The sequence below is a fragment of the Hippocampus bargibanti genome, linkage group LG04 (genome assembly GCF_051943395.1).
Source record: "Hippocampus bargibanti isolate YZ-2025 linkage group LG04, ASM5194339v1, whole genome shotgun sequence".
NCBI lineage: Eukaryota > Metazoa > Chordata > Actinopteri > Syngnathiformes > Syngnathidae > Hippocampus > Hippocampus bargibanti.
Genome location: NC_142737.1, coordinates 25,430,630 through 25,453,498, shown reverse-complemented (window position 1 = coordinate 25,453,498; position 22,869 = coordinate 25,430,630). Strand labels below are relative to the sequence as shown.

At 40.7% G+C, this 22,869-nt stretch overlaps 1 protein-coding gene across 2 annotated transcripts; it reads right to left on the bottom strand.

The window, feature by feature from the left end:
• Positions 1-2,134: 2,134 nt before the first annotated feature.
• arhgap25 (Rho GTPase activating protein 25) lies at positions 2,135-22,484 on the bottom strand. Of its 2 annotated transcripts, none has more exons than XM_088994861.1 (11): positions 22,336-22,484; positions 19,550-19,758; positions 18,076-18,163; positions 17,560-17,670; positions 15,793-15,997; positions 12,457-12,589; positions 12,267-12,340; positions 11,962-12,083; positions 7,160-7,314; positions 5,654-6,126; positions 2,135-4,299 (listed from the first exon to the last, which is right to left on the bottom strand). In XM_088994861.1, the coding sequence occupies exons 1-11, from the start codon at positions 22,397-22,399 to the stop codon at positions 4,098-4,100; spliced, it is 1,836 nt and encodes a 611-aa protein (XP_088850987.1). In that variant the 5' UTR covers positions 22,400-22,484; the 3' UTR covers positions 2,135-4,097. The 2 variants fall into 2 exon arrangements, with proteins under 2 accessions (XP_088850987.1, XP_088850988.1); XM_088994862.1 differs by having other exon boundaries at positions 18,103-18,163.
• Positions 22,485-22,869: the final 385 nt, after the last annotated feature.

The window sequence follows — 22,869 nt, the reverse complement described above, 5'->3', positions numbered from 1 at the left end:
ACACGGACATTCCCATGAATGTAAAATAGTACTGTGAATGCCACTGAATTTCCATGGAAATTCATCCAAATTTGCAACTCTATACTTATAAGTAGAGTTGCATTTTGCAACTCTACTTATAAGTAGAGTTGCAAAGTTGGAGGAATTCACATTTGTATCCAATGAACATTTGTTCTGTAGTTTGACCATTGTGGGCATGATAAATCATGCGTTTGGACACTGAATCCAATCACTGTGATGCATGTGAATTCATATTGTACATATTCGACCGGCTTTGACCATTGTGGCATGATTATGATCATAAATACAACCACATTTGGAAGACATTTTGTAACTGTAACCTCCACCATCGTGCAGTTCGGACCACAGTGTAATTTCCATTGACATGAATGCTGGCTGGCTTGGATTGCTATTGACTTTGGCCTTCTGCATTCAGTTGAATCTTCTCAGGACTTTATCTTGTGTTTTGTCCCTGTCAGGATATTGCCTCATTGTTTAGCTTTTTCTTTAAAAATCTTAAATTCGGTCAGACTATTTGGTGTTTCATCTTTTTTCTTCTCATGGGCGGAGGCTAAAGGAAACAAATTATTCCCTATCTATCTATCTATCTATCTATCTATCTATCTATCTATCTATCTATCTATCTATCTATCTATCTATCTATCTATCTATCTATCTATCTATCTATCTATCTATCTATCTATCTATCTATCTATCTATCTATCTATCTATCTATCTATCTATCTATCTATCCATCCATATCTACCTACCTACCCCTCTCTCTCTCTCTCTATCGCTGTCTCTCTATCAGTCCGTCCGTCTATGTATCCTTCTAAATATCCGTCTATTCGACCATCTGTCCATTCGCCCAACCGTCCATCCATTTATTCATCCATCCATCTATCCATCCAGTTAGCTATCTAGCGACAGTATAGTTAGCGATATATCTACTCTATTCTTAACCTTTTTGGAGGTACAGAACCCAACCAAGCAGTTCACATGCACATTCATGAACCCTTACTGAAAGATACAAATATAATTTCACAAGTGTTTCTTTAGTTTTGCCAGAGCCAGGCGAGTGCTAATCTCTCCACTGGGCATGATAAATCATGCGTTTGGACACTGAATCCAATCACTGTGATGCATGTGAATTCATGTTGTACATATTCGACCGTCTTTCTTGCTTTTGCTTGACATAGGATATTTTATTTTTCGTATTTTTTTAAATCACATAATGTACTATAATGAGGGTCACACGGTTTGACATTTGAGCGAACAAAATTTCCCCCAGTACTGATTGGACAGGCAAAGGAATGTGATCATCTGCAACCAGTGATGGCCAAGCGGCCGTGTCACAACTAATAATTGACATGTTGAGACGTGTGTGTCTTTACTTCCATGGCAGAAGCAACATCAAACCTCTCAGACTGACTCACCGAACAAAAGGAATTCGATTGAACTCAGGTTAGGGAACACTGATCTCGATATTGTTCGTCCGTCTGCTAATCATGGTTTTGTCCCAGATTTTGGGGTAAATTGTTGCAGGCATCAAATTCCAAATTATTGATGAAAAGAGATGCTTTGATCCTCTCCTCTTTCATCTGGAACTGCTTCTTAAGAAAGTGCTTAAGAATGAATGACTCTCTGTGTCTTTGTGTTGTCATGTTATTTGTTATGTAGTTTTTTTTTGTTCTTTTGACTTCAAGACGGTACCGCGAGAGTGGCTGCCTTTCCAGCAGCTCCTGTATTTTGTTTTTTCTACTTTCATTCCTTTCATAACTTTGCTGCTGTGAAATGTAAATGTCTCCACTGCAAGACTAATAAAGGCAAATCCAATCCAATCAAAAGTTTGAAAATGTAATATGTTGTCTTTGTAGTATATTTGTAGTGTATTTGACTGAATCTGTTTGCAAAGAATTTCAAAATTATTGGACTTGTTTTTGGTTTACGTTTTACACAGCGCACACATTTTTTTTTAAACGAACTCTATGGCCTTCATTAAAAGAAGTAATACTGTCTGACAAAGACCTGGAAGTTGGACACGGTGTGTAAATGTTTTCACCTACTGTATGTGTCTACTTCATTCGTGAAGAACTAACTTTTGACTCAATCTGTTGTGCTTAATAGAATGAGAGAATCACACATTTATTTTCTTCGAGTTTTTAATGGTAGGGCGGGTAGTTATTTTCTCCTCCAATTCCTCTGTTTTTTTTTATGAAAAAAAATAATATATATAGTAAGCATACTGTATATAGTAAGCCAATATGCCAGGTCCAGAGTACAATCAGCACAAGTACAAACGCCAAATTAAATATTTGGAGCACACAACCATCATAAAGCTCGTTTTCACAAAATGCTCTACAAATTTTAACTAAGAAGCTACACGTCGGTGTCAATCCAATCATGTTATCTCCATACAGAATCTTTGATACAGCCCTTCAAACAGCTGCAATTAAACTGCTGGAGTTCATACCAATTTTGAATATCTTCAGCTCTCATCCCCTTAATGGGATGTATGTTGTGGCATCAACTGCCTGTATTTGTGGAGTCCACTTGAGTCACAAACCTGAATTAAATACCAGTGGGAATTAAAAATGTCTGATTTCAAGATTTTATTACAAACTCTGTCGCGGGTAGAGTGAACGCTGGCGCGAATGGCTGCCGCTGCTCACCCGCACAAAAAAATCCAGTGACTGTAAAGTGTCCTTGAGAGTTTTGAAAGGCACTTAGAAATTAAATGTATTATTATTATTATTTTTTTTATTATTTTTTTATTTTAATTCAATTTAATGGGTACAGGCCTTTACTCGACTGCAGAGTACAATGACGTGTACCTATACCATCTAATTTTCCACAAATACATGTTGACATTGTGTTGGAGGAACATAACACCCATTCAATATTCCAGCCGCTTATTCTGACGTGACTGGCAGGCGTGCTGGAGCCCAATCCAGCTGACTTCAGGCAGTCGGCTGGTGACCATTGCAGGCTGCCCAAAGGCAGCTATGGTGAATTAACTCCAGCTCCGCCACAGCGCTAATGAGGACAAATGGTACAAAAATAAATACAGTGATCCCTCGCTACTTCGCGCTCACTTATCGCGGCTTCAGTGCATCGTGGGGGAAAAAAAAAAGTTTTTATATATCTTAATGGCATGCAAATGTGCAAACAAAGTAAAAGAAACAACACTGCAAACAACGCAGAATAAAATCTAACACACTGGCTCATGGAGGATTCTGCTCCATGAGCTGTTCTCTATTCTCAAAAAAAGAACTACCGATAACAATGTTCTTCTCTCGGAGAAAGGCTCCTTCAGTAAAAAAAAAAAAAAGACTACAGCGCAGTGGAGTCAGGACGATTAGGCGCAGCAGCAAAATATTGTTTTACAACACCGTTCTTTAAACTATTAAAAAAGAGGTTTTATTTTTTGTTTCATTATGCAGTATGTACTTTTGCATTGCAAAAAAAAAAACATTTTTTTACTACATTGTACTTTGCGGGTTTCACTTATCGCAGGCTATTTTTGGAACGTATCTACCGCAGTAAATGAGGGTTCACTGTACATAACATGCATTATAATAACACATGGATGTTCCCATATGTTTTCTATATTGCATCACAGGTCTTGTGGTTCACAAAAGTGGCCATTCACTTTCTTGGTTATCATTTAAATGGAAATGACTTCACCATTTCAAATGGTGCGGGAATTCTTACTTTCATTAGTTTTGGTTTCTAATCTGCAATTATTTCCAGCTGAAAGATTCAGCGGCATTTGCTCCACACTACGCAACACGGAGTTTATAGTTGACTTCAAAGTCAACTATAAATGTTACCGTTGCAGATTCCATGTCTATTCTCTGTGGAGTTGTACTGAGACACATGGTGCAATCGGTCACAGTCAATGCAAATGTTTCTTTTCTGATGTTGGAAGAAAAAAAGGCATCCACTCAATGTACTTACAGTACAGTATATATCCAAGTACACGATTAAACAAGGGTAGGAGGTTAGAAAAAACTTCTCATCTGGACTGAGCAGCAAAGAACAAACACTCTACAAACACTCTACAGGATACCAACACAAACAAAATTCCCCAACTGTTAAGTGGGAGATTGGGGCTTTTGACTGAGAAACTGCTGAATGTCCCGTTGGAGTTCTTCATTTCTTCTCTCAGCTTCATCACGGTTGCGCTCTGCATTTCTGAGGCAGATTTCCAGAGTTGCCATACGGTGGCGTTCTGCCTCTAAAGTAGCCTGAAGATTAACCACAGTGGCCCTCAGCTCCTTCATCTCCCACTGCACACTGTGAAACAGGAATGGTACCTCAAATTTAGGTCCAAGAGCATACAATACACTTGCATGTCCATTTGATGCATGTCTAACAGCTAAAGGAAGAAGTACTCTTCGCAAAAATTTAACTCGTTCACTACCATTCATATTACCATTCATATTATTTGTTATTGAGTTTTTTTTTTTGTTCTTTTGACTTCAAGACGGCGCCGCGAGAGTGGCTGCCTTTCCAGCAGCTCATGTATTTCAATTTTCTACTTTCATTCCTTTCATCACTTTGCTGCTGTGAAATGTAAATTTCTCCACTGTGAGACTAATAAAGGCATATCCAATCCAATATCCAATCCAATTCACGAATTTATTCAGGAATTGAAAATATGATGTAGAGCACCATTCCCGAATTTGTTCGGGTTATGTTTTTTCTTGTTTGGGTGCCGATAAAGGGAATGCATGCTGGGTTCGAGAGGACAGTAATTTCATCTGTGCTGTATGTCATGCATATTAGCATATTTGACAATAAAGCTGACTGACTTTGACTTTGAAATGCTGCCTCCTTCCACAAGGGGCCAGCATTTACCTTTTTTCCATGTTCGCGCTTTGTTTCATTTTCAGCTGTTAAAGCGCGATAAAAACCAATATGTATGTTGCATTGTATTTTGGACAGCCGCCCCCATGTCAAGCTCATATAAATCCAGACTCATATAATTTAGGAATTAACTTTTTTTCTGATGAAGAAGAGAGGCTAAGGTTTCTTACGCTGCATGGAATGTTCATGTAGTCCTAAAACTCAATATTCTGTGGGTCCTGGAATTTGAGTGACAATGACAAAAACCCTGGCAGGAGACCGGACACATTTTTGCACACGTTTGCCGGTGAATGAGTGAATGATTTCATTCAAGAAGATGAAAGTCAAAATGTATAACAGGTGCGTGCAAACCTCCACTTCGCCTTGCTGTGACTCTTCTTTCTATTCTCTGTCGTAACCTGCTGATGACACACTGTGACATTCTCTGCTCAGTGGCCACTTTTACTGCCAGAAGACCCTGTCTGAAGCCTTGCAAAGGTGCGGTAATGTTGATACTGTACAAAATCTGAACAGGAAATGTAATCGGCGATTCATTGGATCAAATACCTGTTAATGCTGGAATTCTGCTCCTTTTTAGAGAGCAGGAGATTGTGCAAAAAGTACTGTAACACTGTGAACAGCTGAACATTCCAAAGTTTAAAGGAGGTCAAATCATGGTTGCAGGTTCCAGTGGGCTTTAGGTTGATCCCGAAATGTCACCAGAAAGATAAATAGCCCTTTCTTTTTGTGTGTAGTGCACTATAGATTGTAGGCGAAAAGACATTCACGCTCACATTCTCACCTGTCAGGAGACTGCTGGTTGTCTCTTCTCTTCTCAGTCCTGTTGTTGACCTCCTGACCTAACATGCTCTTTACGAAGGGTTCATGACCAGCCTGCGAGCCACTGTCAGATTTTTGGAAGCTAGAACTATTGGGAGTCCTATAAATGTTTCTGTCTTGCGCTGTGAACTTCACCTCTATCTCCTTGACGCCTTTTGGCATGCCTTTTGAAAAAGATCCTGAACAGCGGAGATCCAGGATCTTCAACACATCCTCTGACAACGTCCCATTGTTGTCTTTCACAAGATTCTGAATGCGACTCCAGCGTTGGATGGCACCAGCCTTTGCTGCCATTCCCGTGAGGGGGCAATTGAAGGTCGGCAGAGTTTGGGTACGTCTGCGGGGAGTCCCAGTACACTTGTCAGAAGATGACATAGAATCTTGACTGTCATTTTTCTTCTCCTCAATAGACTCAGAGAAAGAAGTGTCACGCATCTGAAACGAAAAAAAAAATATCACAAGTAATATTTACGTATGTTCTTTAAAACCGGACATGTCCTTCAGCAGTTGGGGTGGCTGTGGCTCACAAGTAGAGCAGGTCATCCAATGAATGAGGGGTACACTTGTACAATTCCCGGTGTTGTTGTGCCATTGAGCAGGACACTTCAGCCACCTTAGCTCCAGGGACAGTCACAATAGTGTATGGCCGCGTGTGAAGCTTTCACACACTGGCAGTCAGTCACGCTTCTGTCATCCTGCCCTGGGCGACATTTTAAAATGGTTTAAATGGCATTGGGCTGGCACTCCAGAATCTGACGCCCTTGAGCAGTTTTGATTGACAAGGCTGCACATCGGCTTTGAAATCTCAAAATGTGCACAGGATGGAAGCAAAGACAAAATTCTGCGACTCTCGAGAATTAATGACTACAATTTCACAGAACGAGCGCTGCATTACGATTAATGCATTTATGGTGTAGGAGCAGAGTGCAGTTGCAGGATTTTGGTGCAAGCAGTTTGAGTTAAGTTGTCACTGAGTGACAGTGTGAGTAGGTAATTAATTGTCTCTGTATGTTCCCTGTGACTGACAGTGACCGTGAACTTGACAAGTAGGGTCCTCTGAGAATTGACAAGGGTTGGGAAGTAGTAGGTGTGTCAGGATTTCCCGAGATAAATAGCAGCAGAGCCTAATGTGTGTGTATGGGGCAGGGGGCTTTTGGCAGATATTTTCTCAATTTAGTATTTGACCAATCACTTTGCTGCTGTGAAATGTAAATTTCTCCACTGTGAGACTAATAAAGGCATATCCAATCCAATCCAATCTGTGAAAGCCCTTCCAAAATGTAATATAGGTCGGTGGTGTTGAACTGTGCCAGAAAATGTTCAGTATTTTTGGAAATGTTGGCTTTTGTTTCTGCCCTTTTTATTGGTTCATGCATTTCATTTTGCTTTAATCACAGCTCATGTCTTGACCCGCAATCAAACATGGCATTGGGGGTGGGGGGTGATAAAGATCTGGGTATGATGGTACCTCTGTCGAACCCCAGCCCACAAAGTTGCGAGGGGAGTTCCTCCGGTTCTCTGCCATGCTGGACGGAGGGGAGGGCGGCACGTCGTTGCATAGAGGAAATAAAGTCCCATGTTGTCGGATCATCACCGTCATCAACTTCTGGATGTGAGGAGTTGCTGAGAAGAACACAAAACCAGATTATTGAGGATTCATCTTTCTCAGTGAGTGAAAGTTATATGTTTACTTGTCAAAATGTGTTGTCATAATTTCAAGGAAAATATTGTTATTTTGATGTAAATTTTTGACAAAGATATATTGTACTGTGACTGTATTTGTGCAGCTAACATCTCATAGCCATCAAAGTTGAAACAATAGCAATTGAACAGATTACATCAAACACTTATTCCATTCAAGTTCAGAGTTCTTTTAAGATGAAATACTTTTGAAACAAGAAGCAGCTTGTCCCGCTAATGTCGTGATGTAGGTCATCAAAATGATATACACAGACCGTTTTGATAGTGTTCATGTCTTGAATGCACTTCATTGTGCGGCTATATTACATGTAATCGTTTTCAGTCATTGTAATGTCTATAAAATTTGAAGAAAAAGCTGATATGCCCTTCGGCACACTTTTGACATCACACCATTGAAAGACTGATATTTAATCTAGCTTGCATATGCTAACTGATCTTGAGTGACACTATGAGCTCTGTACTCTGCATCTCTCTCTCTCCCATAATCAGGTAGTATGCAGCACACCCGTTAATCTAATGGGTAAAACTCTGATTGAAAATTCACGGATGTCTGTATGTATACAGGGTGGGTCAAAAAATAGGCTGACAGTTTGTGCGTCTCTTCTTGGAGAAGTTTGAGAAATATTTACATTTTCTTTCATTAAAGAAGGACAAATTAAATACAGTGGGACCTTGGCTTACGAACTTAATTGGTTCCCAGACAAAGTGTAAGGCGAAAAGTGTGTATCCCAAAAAGTCTGTGTAAGCTCTCAGTCGTACAGGAGTGGTCCATCGATGAGAAGGTTTCTTCAGCCGTCACCTGTACTTCTTTGAAGGTGTCGGACGTTTCGCCTCATATCCAAGAGGCTTCGTCAGCGAACTAAAGTCTGACTGGTCGTATCCCTAGCCCTATTTATATATCCCTAATCTCCAGGCACAGCTATGATAGGTCCCTACTCTCAGGTTGGGGGGAGCAGAGGACCACTCCCTGTGGCCCCATTGATTGTTCCTACATTCCTGACTAACGACTGGCCTATTTGCCCCACTCCCACCGGTATCACCTCATCAGCATTACGAATGTATGAACGATCGAAATTGAACCTCACCCCACCAGATGAAGGATTTAGTTGTTTTATGAGAATCGCTTCTTTTACCCCTCCTTTCAAACCATCTATGTTCTTTCGCTAAGATTTTAACCTCATTGTCAGCAAATGAGTGGTTGCTAGCTTTTAGATTCAAATGTACTGCCGATTGAGGCCCACTAGTATTATCCCTGCGATGTTGATAAAGTCTTTTTTTTTGAGAATTTGTTGAGTCTCCCCAATGTACTGCTCTTTACAATTTTCATTCTTACAATGTATTGAATAAACTACATTACTTTGTTTTTCATTTGGCAGCCTATCTTTTGGATGCACTAATTTTTGCCTTAATGTGTTTCTCGGTTTGAAATAAGTAGGAATTTTGTCTTGCCAAAGGACTCTTTGTAATTTAATCAGGAGTTTCTGAAAAATTACAAAAAGGGGAGTGGTCCTCTGCTCCCCCCAACCTGAGAGTAGGGACCTATCATGCTGTGTCCGGCGCCGCCATGTCTGGAAATTAGGGATATATAAATAGGGCTGATACGACCAGTCAGACTTTAGTTCGCTGACGAAGCCTCTTGGATAGGAGGCGAAATGTCTGACACCTTCAAAAAGTACAGATGACGGCTGAAGAAACCTTCTCATCGATGTATCGCAAAAATTAATTTCCCATAGGAAACCATTAAAATGAGAATAATCCGTTCCCAGGTCCCCATAAAACATAATTTTCTACTTTCTAATTTTCTAAGCCTTAAAACTACACAAGATATACCTTATTTTATGTATAATAAATGTGCAATAGTATTATGATTAAAGAAATAAACTGTACTTTACAATAAAGTCATTTTATTTACCTTTGTGATGGTCGTTAATGCTTGATGGAATGGAGTGTCCGGTTTCTTCATCATTAAACACTTGATGAGAAACATAGGCTTCTTTCACCATCTTGAGGAATGATCCCTTGTAGGTGCTTGCTCTGTGATAATTGTATCTAGTTCATCAATTGTGATCTGTTTAGCTGGGCTGATAGCTTTTTGCATCAAGTGTACAGATGACTTATGCGGGTTATTTGTGGAGCCGGATTGATGGGGTATTTAACCTTCCAGTCTACACTCTGCTTTTGAACTATCAAAGTTGAAATGGGTCCAAATTTCACTGTTTTCTATCCATTTTCTCACCATTTTACTTGTTTTTTTCCCCTTTTCTTTTTTTTGTTTCAAGCTCTGTCCTCTCCCTTTCGTGTGTGTGTGTTTTCTCTCTGTTTATTCCCCCCACACACACACTGCTGGGTTCTTGACCAATTATGTGGCTTTAACCGAAGACGCGATTTTGTTTTTTTGGAGAACGGCCTCATTCTCTCTCTGTCTATAACCCTCTGCTGTGTTCTTGACCAATCACGTGGCTTTAACCGACGACTGAGGGTGGGGAATAGAGGATAAAAAAAGTCCGCTGCCATTTCCTTGTTTGGAGAACGGGCTAATTCATGAACGACACATCGCTCATTGTGGCAGCTCCGTGTGTATCCCGAAAAATAGTTTGTATGCCAAGGTAAAATTTTCATAAATGTAACGTTCGTAAACCGAGGTCCCACTGTACTAAATAAGAGATGAGACCTTTCATGCACTCTGGAACCTGATAACATGATGAGCTGTCCACTGTAGTAACCACTTTCCCGAAAAGAGTTAAATTCTGCCAAAATGTGAATATTATCAAATACATTGAGGTGTCCATCCATCCGCTTATCTGCGGTGGGTTCTGGAGCTGATTAGAGCTGTCTTTGAGCAGTAGGCCGGGAAAACCTGAACTGGTTGCCAGCCAATCGCAGGGCACACAGAGATGAACAACCATTCGCTCTCACACTGACACCAAGGGACAATATGGAGTTTTCAATCAGCCCGTCCTGCGTGTTTCTTGAATATGGGAGGGAACTGGCCCGAAAACCCACTGCCGAACTGCTGAAAACGCACACATGCCCTGAGAGAACATGCAAACTCTATACAGGCAGGCCGGAGCTAGAATTGGACCCAGTACCTCTGCATTGTGAGGTCAACGCGCTAACCGCTAGAAGATCACCAGGCCACATTCATGTAGGTATCACTGTCATAAAATTTTATGGCCCTATAACAGGGGTCAGGAACCTATGGCTCGCGAGCCATATATGGCTCTTTTGACTATTGCATATAGCTCGCCGATAAATCTAAATACATATTCTCGCTTTTTTCTGTTCATTTTCTGTTGGGGCTGCAGTTGGCGGAAAGCGCAATTTTGATTGAATGCCACTGACCTAGGTGGGCGGAAAGCGCGATTTTGATTGGATGATACTGGCCGTCAGTTGAAACAGGTAAACGCCCTTTAAATGAGCCTGTACCATCGATACCATCGATGAAACAGTCGAATGTCAGTGAAATGTAAAAAAAAGCATCAATATACTTCTGTGAGAAGTATGTTGCATAGTAAGTGTGGAAGCTAATGAGCCGTGTGCAGGCGAGCTAGCAATAACTTTGCGAATGGACCCAGCAAGTTTTTTACGATCGTTTGGCTGGATTTTTATCACGAGGAACGGAAAACCATTCATGGTAACGGTGAGTACTATCACAAAGTTATTTTAAATAATACATTCTGACATTTTGTTGAAAAGTGGCCGCACGTGCGTGTGTGTTTGTGTGTGTGTGCGCGTGCGCTCACGTGTTGTGGCTCGCACTGAAAAACATTTCTAAATATTTTACTTTTATGGCTCTCTTCGTCAAAAAGGTTCCCGACCCCTGCCTATAAGATACCATTCTAAACCCACAATTAGGTAACGACTGTTTGTTATTACTGTAATTGAAGAATCACTCTGCTATTTAACTCATTCACTGCCATTCCCGAATTTATCCGGGAATTGAAAACATGACGTGGAGCGCCATTCCTGAATTTGTTCAGATTTTGATTTTTCTTGCAGGGGAGTGCCAATAAAGCGCTGGTCAGACCTGTGGCAATGTTTTTCCATCCCAAAAGGGATCCCACAAGCATTTGCCTTTTGTACAGCCGCCCCCACTTACACCTCGTATTACTCCGCACCCATATAATTTAGCAATTATTTTTTTTCTGATGAGAGAAGAGAGTCTAAGGTTTCTTACGCTGCAATCAATGTTTATATAGTCCTAAAAGTCAATATTCTGTGGGTTCTGGAATTTGAGAGAAAATGACAAAAGCCCTGGCACTGGAATGGACACATTTTTGCACATTGTCTGGCAGTGAATGAATTAAGGGTGGGGTGTGGTGAGGTGGAGAGGGGTTGAAGCCTGTCGCAACCTTCAGAATGAATATCAAATATAGTTTGGGATTTGAATTGCATCGTGTTTCTTTCTACACAGATTTTTTTGCATCTTTTAATATCTTAATGATGTGCAATGCTTTCTTTACTCAACAGATTCTAAAATAAGTGTGCCATGCAATATATTAAGTCCACTGCACACAGCCTGTACACACGGACTGGTAACAAACGAAGATGGTTGGGAAATGTTGGTACCCTTCATCACTGAGATGGGATCTTCTAACTGTGGTTTGAGCAGGTTGATCCCCATCACTGTGGCCAGGTTCTCCACGTTCATCTTGTTGACTTGAGAGTGCAGCTGAACCTCAAATAAGAACCTGTGGATCAATTGGGTGGCAGAACAAATGGTGGTAGTTCTTGTTTGGACGGATTTGAATCTGGTTGTAGTTCAAAACATGTTTTGAACTACAACCGAACTACAACTAGCACTTTACTCTGCAGAGTAAAGTGCTTCGGCGGACACAGGGCCACATTTTTACATAATAACCCACAATGCTCACCGGCAAACATAATTTAGGAGATTGTAGTTGATTCTTGGGAGGAGGGCAATCTGTTTCTTTAATTTTTCTTCCCCCTGAAAGAACGCATAAAGATTTGGTCACACGTGCTGGGCATTCCATTCACACATACAAAAAATGTAAGCACGTGTACAGATGTGCTGACGCAAGGCATCTTTGAGGCGAGACATACTTCTTCATTGCCAGAGGCCAGCGTGTCGGTGCAGTCCAAAAAGTCTTGATACTGAGACCAAGGCACCACAGGTTCAGGCAGCTCCCGCAAGTACAGCTTGAGCAACGACGCCACCGTGTGGACGTCTGTGTCACTGTGAAGGAAATAACAACTTGATTCCAGACACAACATAATCTTCTTCTTTTCTTTTCTGCTTTTCCCTTCAAGGGGTCGCCACAGCAAATGAGTGTCCTCCATCTTTAGAGGTTTGATCCGCATGTTTGTTTTGGCCAAGCTTTTGTGTGTGTGTGTATATATATATATATATATATATATATATATATATATATATATATATATATATATATATATATATATATATATATATATATATATATATATATATAAAAGCTTGGCCAAAACAATATTATTTCTGTATTTATCCGGGCTTGGGACCGGCACAAGAAGACTTATGTCCCTTTGTGGCTACAGAACAAGCAACTCGCTCAGTAAAAAGCTCCCAAACATAAAATGGTCATCGGCACAGAAACATTCATAAAAGCAAAAACTTTAGTCGGACAGGCTTCTCTGCAGCACCGGAGCGCCGCAGGGGACAGTCCTGGCTCCATTCCTGTTCACCCTCTACACCTCGGACTTCAACTACAACACGCCAACCTGCCACCCTCAGAAGGTCTCTGACGACTCAGCTATGGTCGGCCTCATTACAGAGGGAGACGATAGGGAGGGAGTACAGGGGACTGACAAAGGACTTTGTGGACTAGTGCCAGCAGAATCACCTCTAGATCAACACCAGGAAAACCAAGGAGCTGGTGGTGGACTTCTGCAGGAAACAATCCTCACCTGCACCGTTGAACATCCAGGGTTCGGACATTGAGAGGGTGACCTCCTACAAGTACCTGGGTGTTACTCTCAACAATAAACTGGACTGGACTACAAACACGGATGCCCTAATCAAAAAGGGACAGAGTCGCCTCTTCCTACTTAGGAAACTGAGGTCTTTTGGAGTTCAGGGGTCACTCCTAAAGACTTTCTATGACTCTGTGGTGACCTCAGCATCCACTATGGAATTGTCTGCTGGTCAGGCAGCATCATCACCTGGGACCGAAAAAGACTGGAACGCCTTGTCAAGAGGGCCAGTTCTGTCCTGGGCAGCTCGCTGGACGCTCTGGAGGAGGTGGGCAACAGACGGACGCTTGCTAAACTAAAAGCTATGATGGACAGCCCCTCCCACGCCCTCCTGCCCACCCTGAGAGCACTGGGTAGCTCCTTCAGCCAGAGACTATTACACCCGCGCTGCAAGAAGGAGAGGTACCGCCGCTCGTTCCTACCGACTGCTGTCAGGCTTTGCAATTCTCACTGATCACATGTGAAAAAAAAAAACAACTGCACACTTGTATATATGGGTTGATGCAATATTTCAATGTGCCTTTCTTGATATTGCACTATGTACAGTTTTTTTATGAAACGGTTTTGCACATTTACATTTGCACAGTATACAGTTGACAGTTTTATTTTGTTATGCTCAGAATATCTTGTTTTCTATCCTTTCCCCTTTCACTTGCTGCTGTGGACTGCAAATTTCCCCATTGTGGGACGAATAAAGGTTTTCTGATTCTGATTTTCTGATTTATGCACTCTTCAATAATGGGATTAAATCGCATAGCCCAATAATGCATTGCTTGGTTAATACTGTCAAATAAGTATTAATCTAATCATTTGTTTTACTGTAGAACTGCACTGCATGTTAATATATGATATTCTGAGCATTGACCAATAATGTGTTTTTTTTCCTCCTTCCATGGACAACTTTTTAGGGCTGACTGCTCTTGTGATGAAAGCGTGTGACAAATATTGACACATGTGAAGTGTTTTTTAAAAATGTGTGTATATGGGGGGGTTACCTACCAGTAATGTGTCTCCTTTATCTATCATATTAGCCAAGTCTTGGCCAATGACGACTGCACATTTTACCATTATTACACTTCACCACACACAGACAGCCTAAATGTTTCAACAATGTTAGCGTCGTGGAAAAACAAAGGTTATCATATTGCGTAACACATGCACACATCCTCTTGCATACACAAGCAGAACAGGATGTGGTGTCATCTGCCCCTCAAGGTTTCTCTGCAGGTCGCTCATAACTCCCAGCTTTCTAATAGTCATACCTCAGCTCACGAACATAATTGGCTCCCAGAAAGTGTATTCTTCTTACAAACATTTATTTCCCTTAAGAAACCATTAAAATATGAATAATCCATTCCCAGGTCCCCATAAAACATAATTTTCTACTAAAAAGGCTTTACAACTACACAAAATATACCTTATTTTATGTATAATAAATGGGCTATTGTATTGCAATTAAATAAACAAACTATACAGTATAATAAAGTTGTTTTATTTACTTTTGTGGTGGTCCTTGATGGAGTTGCCGCTTGATGATATCCGAGTGAAGTTGCTGTGCTTTCTCTGCGATAATCCCCTCACTCACCCTGTTCCCTGCTAGCTGCTTTTCGGTAATCCAAGTTAACAGATTTTTTTTTAACCTCTACTATTGCCCAAGACTGTTGTTTAGACAACACGGAAAACCCTTAGCCACACATGCACACTTAATAGCTTCCTTGTTCTTAAGGATGGTAGCAATGGTCGACTTAGCGTAATGGTACTGGGACGCTAATTCACACAAACGCACACCTCGTTCGTGTTTTTCGATGATGAACACTAGCCTGTGGTGGGGTCTTTTTCGGTCACATAGTAGCAAAAGTACTACACTGGATAATAAACCACGTTTGCACTCAAAGAAAACCAGTCCGCTAGCCACCGTAGCGCTGTTCGACTGTGTGGTTTGGTGTTCATCCGCCGAAAAGTAGTTTGTGAGCCAACACTATATGCTCGCGAATTTAATGTTCGTGAGGCGAAAGGTTCGTGAGCTGAAGCGTTCGTCAGCGGAAGTATCACGGTACAAAAACTATTGGTTTGATTCAATTTGTTTGTAAAGTTAAAGGAGTATCAGAAAAATCAAAATAATTCACATGCTGCAGTACAACCATTTACAAAAAAAATCTATACTTCTGTGAGGATTTTAGATTTTTGCTCCGCTTGTGTGATTGTGTCCGTGTATTTCGACCCAGATTCCAAAAATCTTATTTGAAGGTTCAGCAAAGACACTAAAACATGAACGTGAATCGTTGAGAAGATGCGCCCCAGGGTTGGCCGCTAACCGGTCCAGGCTGCAGCCCGATTCTCTCTTAAAGTCGGCTGCGATGGGCTCCAATTCACCAAACTGGTATGGAAAACGGATGCCGATACTGGAGTGACAGAAAGAAAGTGAATGACCTGGGAAAAGACGGTCTCTCTCCTGCGTCGAAGGCATCTCGGAATTGTTTGACAGCGTTGTCTTGCCCAGGGAGGCGAAAAATGCCCTCCTCATTTAGACCATGCTCTGTGATATAGTCCACACACTTCTGGACCAGGATGGGCACCATCTGGAGTCCAAAACGTTGCTCATACATCACTGTGTCTTTCAGACTTTTTCCAAACACTAATGGGACACAGAAGACATTTTACATTCATCAGAAATCATACATGCACTGACATCTCTCTCTCTCAATATTGTAACATCAATCCATCCATCCATATTCCAGATCGCTTCATCCTCAATAGCGTTGCGGGGTGGTGCTGGAGCCTATCCCAGTTGTAATCGCAGGGCACACAGAAACAAAATACCAGTGCAAACTCCGCACAGGGCGGTCGGACCGGGTCTTGAACTCATGCGGGACACCTAATAGTAATAGTAATAGTAATATCGATGAGAAGGTTTCTTCAGCCGTCATCTGTACAAAGTGAAGGTTTCGGACGTTTCGCCTCCTATCCAAGAGGCTTCGTCAGCGAACTAAAGTCTGACTGGTCGTATCGGCCCCATTTATATATCCCTAATGTCCAGACCTGGTGGCGCCGGACACAGCTATGATAGGTCCCTACTCTCAGGTTGGGGGGGGCGCGGGACCCCCCCCTGTGGCCCCACTGATTGTTCCTACATTCCTGACTAACGATTGGCCTATTACACCCACTCCCCCCGGTATCACCTCATCAGCATAACGACCCTCATCAGCATTGCGACAGTTGCCTAACCTGTTTTGCCTGAGCAGGCTATTGTATGATAATAATAATAATTATTATTAATGTGAAGAACAATATTGGACCACTCCTGTACGACTGAGAGCTTACACAGAAGTAATAATAATAATAATAATAATAATAATAATAATAATTATATTATAATATTATTGTAATAATCATACAATATTATTAGGCAACTGTCGCAATGCTGATGAGGGTCGTTATGATGTGATCGGGGGAGTGGGTGTAATAGGCCAATCGTTAGTCAGGAATGTAGGAACAATAGTGGGGCCACAGGCTGAGAGTAGGGACCTATCATAGCTGTGTCCGGCGCCACGTCTGGACATTAGGGATATATAAACCGATACGACCAGTCAGACTTTAGTTCGCTGTACGAAGATGAAACGGCTTTGTACAGAAACGGCTGAAGAAACCTTCTCATCGATGGACCACTCCTGTACGACTGAGAGCTTACACAGAAGTAATAGTAATAGCAATAAATATTCATATTATTAATGTTTTTACGTTTAAAATTAATGCTAATATATTCATATTTGTCTCAGTATTAATAAATATTGTTCTTCACATTAATAATAATAATAATTAATAATAATAATAATAATAATAATAATAATAATAATAATAATAATAATAATAATAATAATAATAATAATAGGACGGCTGGGTAGTCGAGTGGTTAGCATGCCGGCTTCACAGTGCAGAGGTCGTGAGTTCAAGACCTGGTTATGGTGTGCCTTATATGTGGAAAACATTTATATATAATATTTGGATTTTTTTTCATTAATTGAAGGTGCACCTTATATATGGAAAAAGTTTGAAAATACACCATTCATTGGGGTTGCGCTTTATACTCCGGTGCACCTACACCGGAAAATACGATATTTTCAGTAAATAATAGGGTAATATGGATTTAAATTCCTATTTTTTTTACTGGACTGTTTAATTAATATGATGTTACCGAACCTCCACTCGGAACACCAATGACCCGGCGCAGAGTTCGGACCCACTCATTCAAATCGGGTTGGGAGTTGGCCATGAACACATGTGGGCATCGCTCTTTATCGGCACCTGTACCTGCCATAAAAACAAGAAAAAGGTAAAATAATTGATTTATATGTCATTAAGTGTATCTGGAGTGAGTTATGCAACCCTTTTGTTTGCTGCAGTCTTACATTATGCTTGGGTGCAAAATAGATAGTTATAGGTCACCAATTGAAAATCTGGAAGTTAATTTCATACCAAGCTTGACATTTTTATAGAGCACTTTAAAAGAACCATCACTGTCAACAAATTGCCATCCTTGAAAAGATAGTCATACAACAAAAAAAGAGAGTGAACACACCAAGTGAAAAAACAAAAACAGTAAACGTCACAAAAGTAAGACAGACTGGTGCTGGGTCAATATAAAAACATCTTTTAAGAATAAAATTGTTTTAAAGATGGCCAGAGAGAAGGCTTGCCTCACAATACCAATCCTACCTGGTATGATTTCAAAGATGTACTTGCCAGGTTCATCTGAGTTTGGCGGCATTTCATTAACCTTGCTGAACTGAAGATGAATAAAGCCCTATAAAATAAAATTTGGGGAAAAAACAGAAGCAAATGAAAGGAGGGTGATGATATTGGAGTAAAGTCTGGAGTAAATGTATTTCAGTCCCGCTGTTAACAAATTACAAATATTTTTTCAAGAGCCTATTCTTCTCTGTCTTTGGGCGCAGGCCACCATGTACATGTACACCCTGAACTGGTTTCCAGCCTTTCACATTAATACCTATGGACAAGTTGGAGTGTACAATTAACCTGCCAGGCATATTTTTGGAATGTGGGAGGAAATTACAGTATGTGGAGAAAAACTAAATAGGCATGGAGAGACCATGTCAACTCCACACAGGAAGCCACAGCCTGGATTCAAATCCACAACCTGTGCACTGAGTCTAACCAGTCGTCCTCAGAATCGTCCTATTACACCTGCGCTGCAAGAAGGAGAGGTACCGCCGCTCGTTCCTACCGACTGCTGTCAGGCTTTGCAATTCTCAATGATCACATGTGAAAAAAAAAAAAAAAAAAAAAAAAAAAAAAAAAAAAAACTGGACACTTGAAAATATGGGTTGATGCAATAGATCAATATGCCTTTCTTCATACTTGCACTATGTACAGTTTTTTTTTATAAACGGGTTTGCACATTTACACAATATACAGTTGACATTTTAATTTTGTTATGCTTAGAATATCTTGTTTTCTATTATTTCACCCCCCCCCCCCCACATCCCATCCCCTTTCAAATTGCTGCTGTGGACTGCAAATTTCCCCATTGTGGGACAAATAAAGGTATTCTGATTCGGATTCAGAAGGAATCAGAAAGCCTTTAATAGTACCACAATGGGGAAATGTGCCAAAATTCAAATCCTACGCAAATTCATGAAACAAAATCATTGGGTTTTACATAAATGTTACAATTTATTGAGATGGGTGAGTTTTGAATGTTTGTTAGCACTTAGCTATGATCATCAAACTGTTTTTTTAATCATGGATTATTTAGCTACAGTATGTGAAGACCACTCTATATTCTTTTTCCATTTCCATAAACTAATTGTACCAAAACAGCTTATTTTTTTCAGGAAGAGTCATTTTACAACCCCCTTTCCAGAAAGTTGGTCAAATTGACTCAAATAGAGTGTCGCTCCAGATATCCTACTTTTGACTCAGCAGTTCTTAGTACAGTATGCTTGATATTCCAATGTATTGAGACACACTTAACTCAATATATTTTGGGGGCCTTCTCTAGCTGTTCACGCGTGGTCGTAACCATGCAACTGTTAAAATGGCTTGGTCGATTGATGTGGCCTATAACTTATGTCCAGATAATGTCTTTAACTGGCAGGGTTTACTACATTCAATAGCTTCAAGATTGATTGTCGAGACACTTTTGTCGACTACAAAAAACAAATCTTACCATGACAGTCGTTTCACGGTCATCTTTGTGGTAGGTTAGGGTGCTTCCCCTCAGCACAAAGTAGCGTTGGTGCCAGTTCTTCACGAAAGACCTTTGCTGTTTCTTGAGCCAGCCAGCCTTCAAAGGCCTCTCCATGGACTTGTGGGATCGTCTTGAGCCCGGAATTCGACCTGAGCCTCCCTCACCAGATAATATGCTCTTAGAGCGTACTGAAATACAGGGGGTAGATGAAGAATTCTCCCATAACATAAAAATATATGAAACTTCTGCACAAGTCGACTGCTGTGCTGCTCTTCCTTTTTTTTGCTGTGAATGTGCACCAACCACTGCCTGATAGGGTGCAGAGGATAGATTTTACGCTAATACTTTGGGGGTGAACGGAAACTGCTTCTTTATGCAACCAAGTTCCTGTTGGGCTGTCTGCACAGAGCTCTCATGGTTTTGCAGCAATATTATTGCATTTGGACAATGCAGAAAAAAAGTCAATTATGTGTCTGGGAAATAAAGTTGCACACTATGAAAGATATCCTGGATGTTGTGTCATCGTTTCCACTGTTTGACATCTCTCTCTTTGACACGTATACGCTCTCACGCCACACACACACAGCTACACACATGCATTTTCCGGTCTGCTTCATCCTCACTAGTTTTGCGGGGGTTGCTGGAGCCTTCCCAGCTGTTTTCAGGCATGAGTTGCGCGACACCCTGAACCGGTTGCCAGCAATCGCGGGGCGCAGAGAGACAAACAATAATCTGCGCACACACTGGCACTTTGGGACAATTTGGAGTGTTCAATCAGCCTGCCATCCATGTTTTTGGAGTATGGGAGTAAACCGGAGGACCCGGAGAAAACTCACGCAAGCATGAGTTCAAGGTTTACTTGGTCAGCAGAAATAATTGGACTCGCATGCTGGCCCATTTAATCAGTTTAGTTTTAATTCACTCTGTCCTGTACTGAGAAAATAGAGAAGAGCAGAAGTAGCTCCTTGATGGGGTAAACAGGAAGTTGCTGCGCCATTGCCCACTGGCCCCTACCTGCAAGCTTAAATATTATTTGGTTACCTTTTTTTTGGATTCGAGATCACCACACACGGACCACAAACTGACGTTCATGGTCAAGTCAACAGCCACAACCTTTCAAATGGGCATTTTTCAAATATGTATGAATCAGTGACGTGCGGTGAGGTTCATGGCTGGTGAGGCACTGACGTCATCACAGTCAGATTTACAAGCATATGAACTCTACAGAGTAGCTTATTCACCATTAGATTGGCAACAGTTAACGTGTTTTGTTTAAAATGTCATGTCAGCATTCTTTATATAAACTGTAGCATAGAAAAAAAGAATTAAAAAAACATGATCGTGTTACCTTTACTTATAAATGAAGTCTATGCACCACTCCTTCTGAAGAAAGGCATCGATACATTCATTGTACAAGCCTTCCTCATCTTTCTTCAGTTTTAAAAGTATCTCTATTTCTTTCAATTTAGATATGTAATTCTCCATTCTGAAAATAAGGCCAAGCAACACGATAAAATGACTGAATGGTTGCACTTAACTTGCTGTTACTGTAGCTTGCTCTCACTAATTCTATTATTCTACAGCCGAGGAGGCGCAAAAAGAATCTCTGTAATCACCAGCGCCCCCTGTCATGAGGCAGAAGAACTGTGTGCCTCACCTATACACACAGTTTTGATAAAAAAATAAAATAAACTAAACACTGTAGTACAGTGTTTATAATGTAAAGTGACTGTACATTATATAAACCAGCTAAACTGTAGAAATTTAGTTCATATAATAAAAGTGTTTGAACACTTTAATAGCGATATGCAGAGGGACAGCAGTGCTGTCTCACTGCAGAGCAAGCCAGCACAGTTAGCATAGTCATTGTGCAATCCATGGTGAGGCTCAGCCGGCTGCTGCCTCACCACACGTCTCTACTTAGTATTTGAACGGTAAGTGAAAATTCAGCGATTTTGAGCAAAAATCCAAAAATGGTGAAGTTAAATTGAAAAGAACTTTAAAGTACAAATCGCTAAATAAGCTATAAATATTAAATAAATAGTTTATTTTTTCATTTGATATTTCCATGATGACAGGTGAGGCACGGCCTCACCTGCCTCCCTGACTGCACGTCACTGGTATGGATGTACTTATGTATTACACTCATTGGAATTATCAATCATTATTTTGACAAGAGAAATGGTGGGACAAAAATATTGGAAAAAAAATCCAAAATAGAAATTAATAGGAATATTACATAATTCTGATATAATTTCAAATAAGACGCTCACATGGTCCAAAGGTCTAAAGAGTTTGTTCAATGTAATGCAGTTTCCTTTGATTGTGGTAGAATATAATTCCCAGTCAAAGACAGAACCAGCATGTGTTGCAAACCTCCTTTATCACAATTGCGCCTCAGGGAATAAGGCGAGTTGTTGCTGTGATCCAACAAACATTTGCAGTTTTATTCATATTACTATCGAATTACATAAACTGATAGTTTCGCCCGTGAAAAAGACATACTAATTCTGTAATGGTTAGAACCATCACAATTCAACATTTGGATGTACAGTATGACCCATCTTGAATGCATTTGCAATGCATTCGAGCTTTCCGGGGGAACTTCTGGCTAACATCCAAAACAATGAACATATACTGTTTACATCTTGTCTTGATTGAAGATGAGGATAATTAGTTGTTGGTTTTAGCATGGTCAAACTTTCAAATGCCATCAAAAATGATCTATCCTGCTTAGAGTGAAGGTATCATGGCCATTCGCTTACCTATACGAGCTGTCTCAACTTTGAAGGTGCTGAAATCCCAGTTGCGAGGTTGTTTCAAAGACATACTGTTGTCCTCAATTTGTGGCACAGGTCAGTGTTGAATTTTACATGTACGCACACACACACACACACACACACACACACACACACACACACACACACACACACACACACACACACACACACACACACACACACACACACACACACACACACACACACACACACACACACACACACACACACACACACACACACAAAGCGCATATCACACATCACACTTCCTGCTTCCTGTGTGTTGTTTTTTTTTTACCATTTCAAACGCTCATGTTTCCTCAGACGGTTTCTATGTTCAGACTTGTTTTGTATAAATCCCCCAGGAATGTGATTCATGAAAACGCTTAGACATTTTTAAATGACACAACTATTTAAAATGGTTCCTCATAATTCATACTGTATAACATGCTTGTCATCTTTTGCCGCGACTTATCCAGTGATCTGCATACGGCAGATGTGTGACATACAAAAATGATG

Coding starts and splice junctions, on each gene's coding strand:
- arhgap25 (XM_088994861.1), bottom strand. CDS start 22,399: ATGTCTTTGAAACAACCTCGCAACTGGGATTTCAGCACCTTCAAAGTT. Junction 18,164..19,549: donor ACCGTGAAACGACTGTCATG/GTAAGATTTGTT, acceptor TTTATTTTATAG/GGCTTTATTCATCTTCAGTT. Junction 7,315..11,961: donor TCCCATCTCAGTGATGAAGG/GTACCAACATTT, acceptor TGTTCTTCTCAG/CAACTCCTCACATCCAGAAG.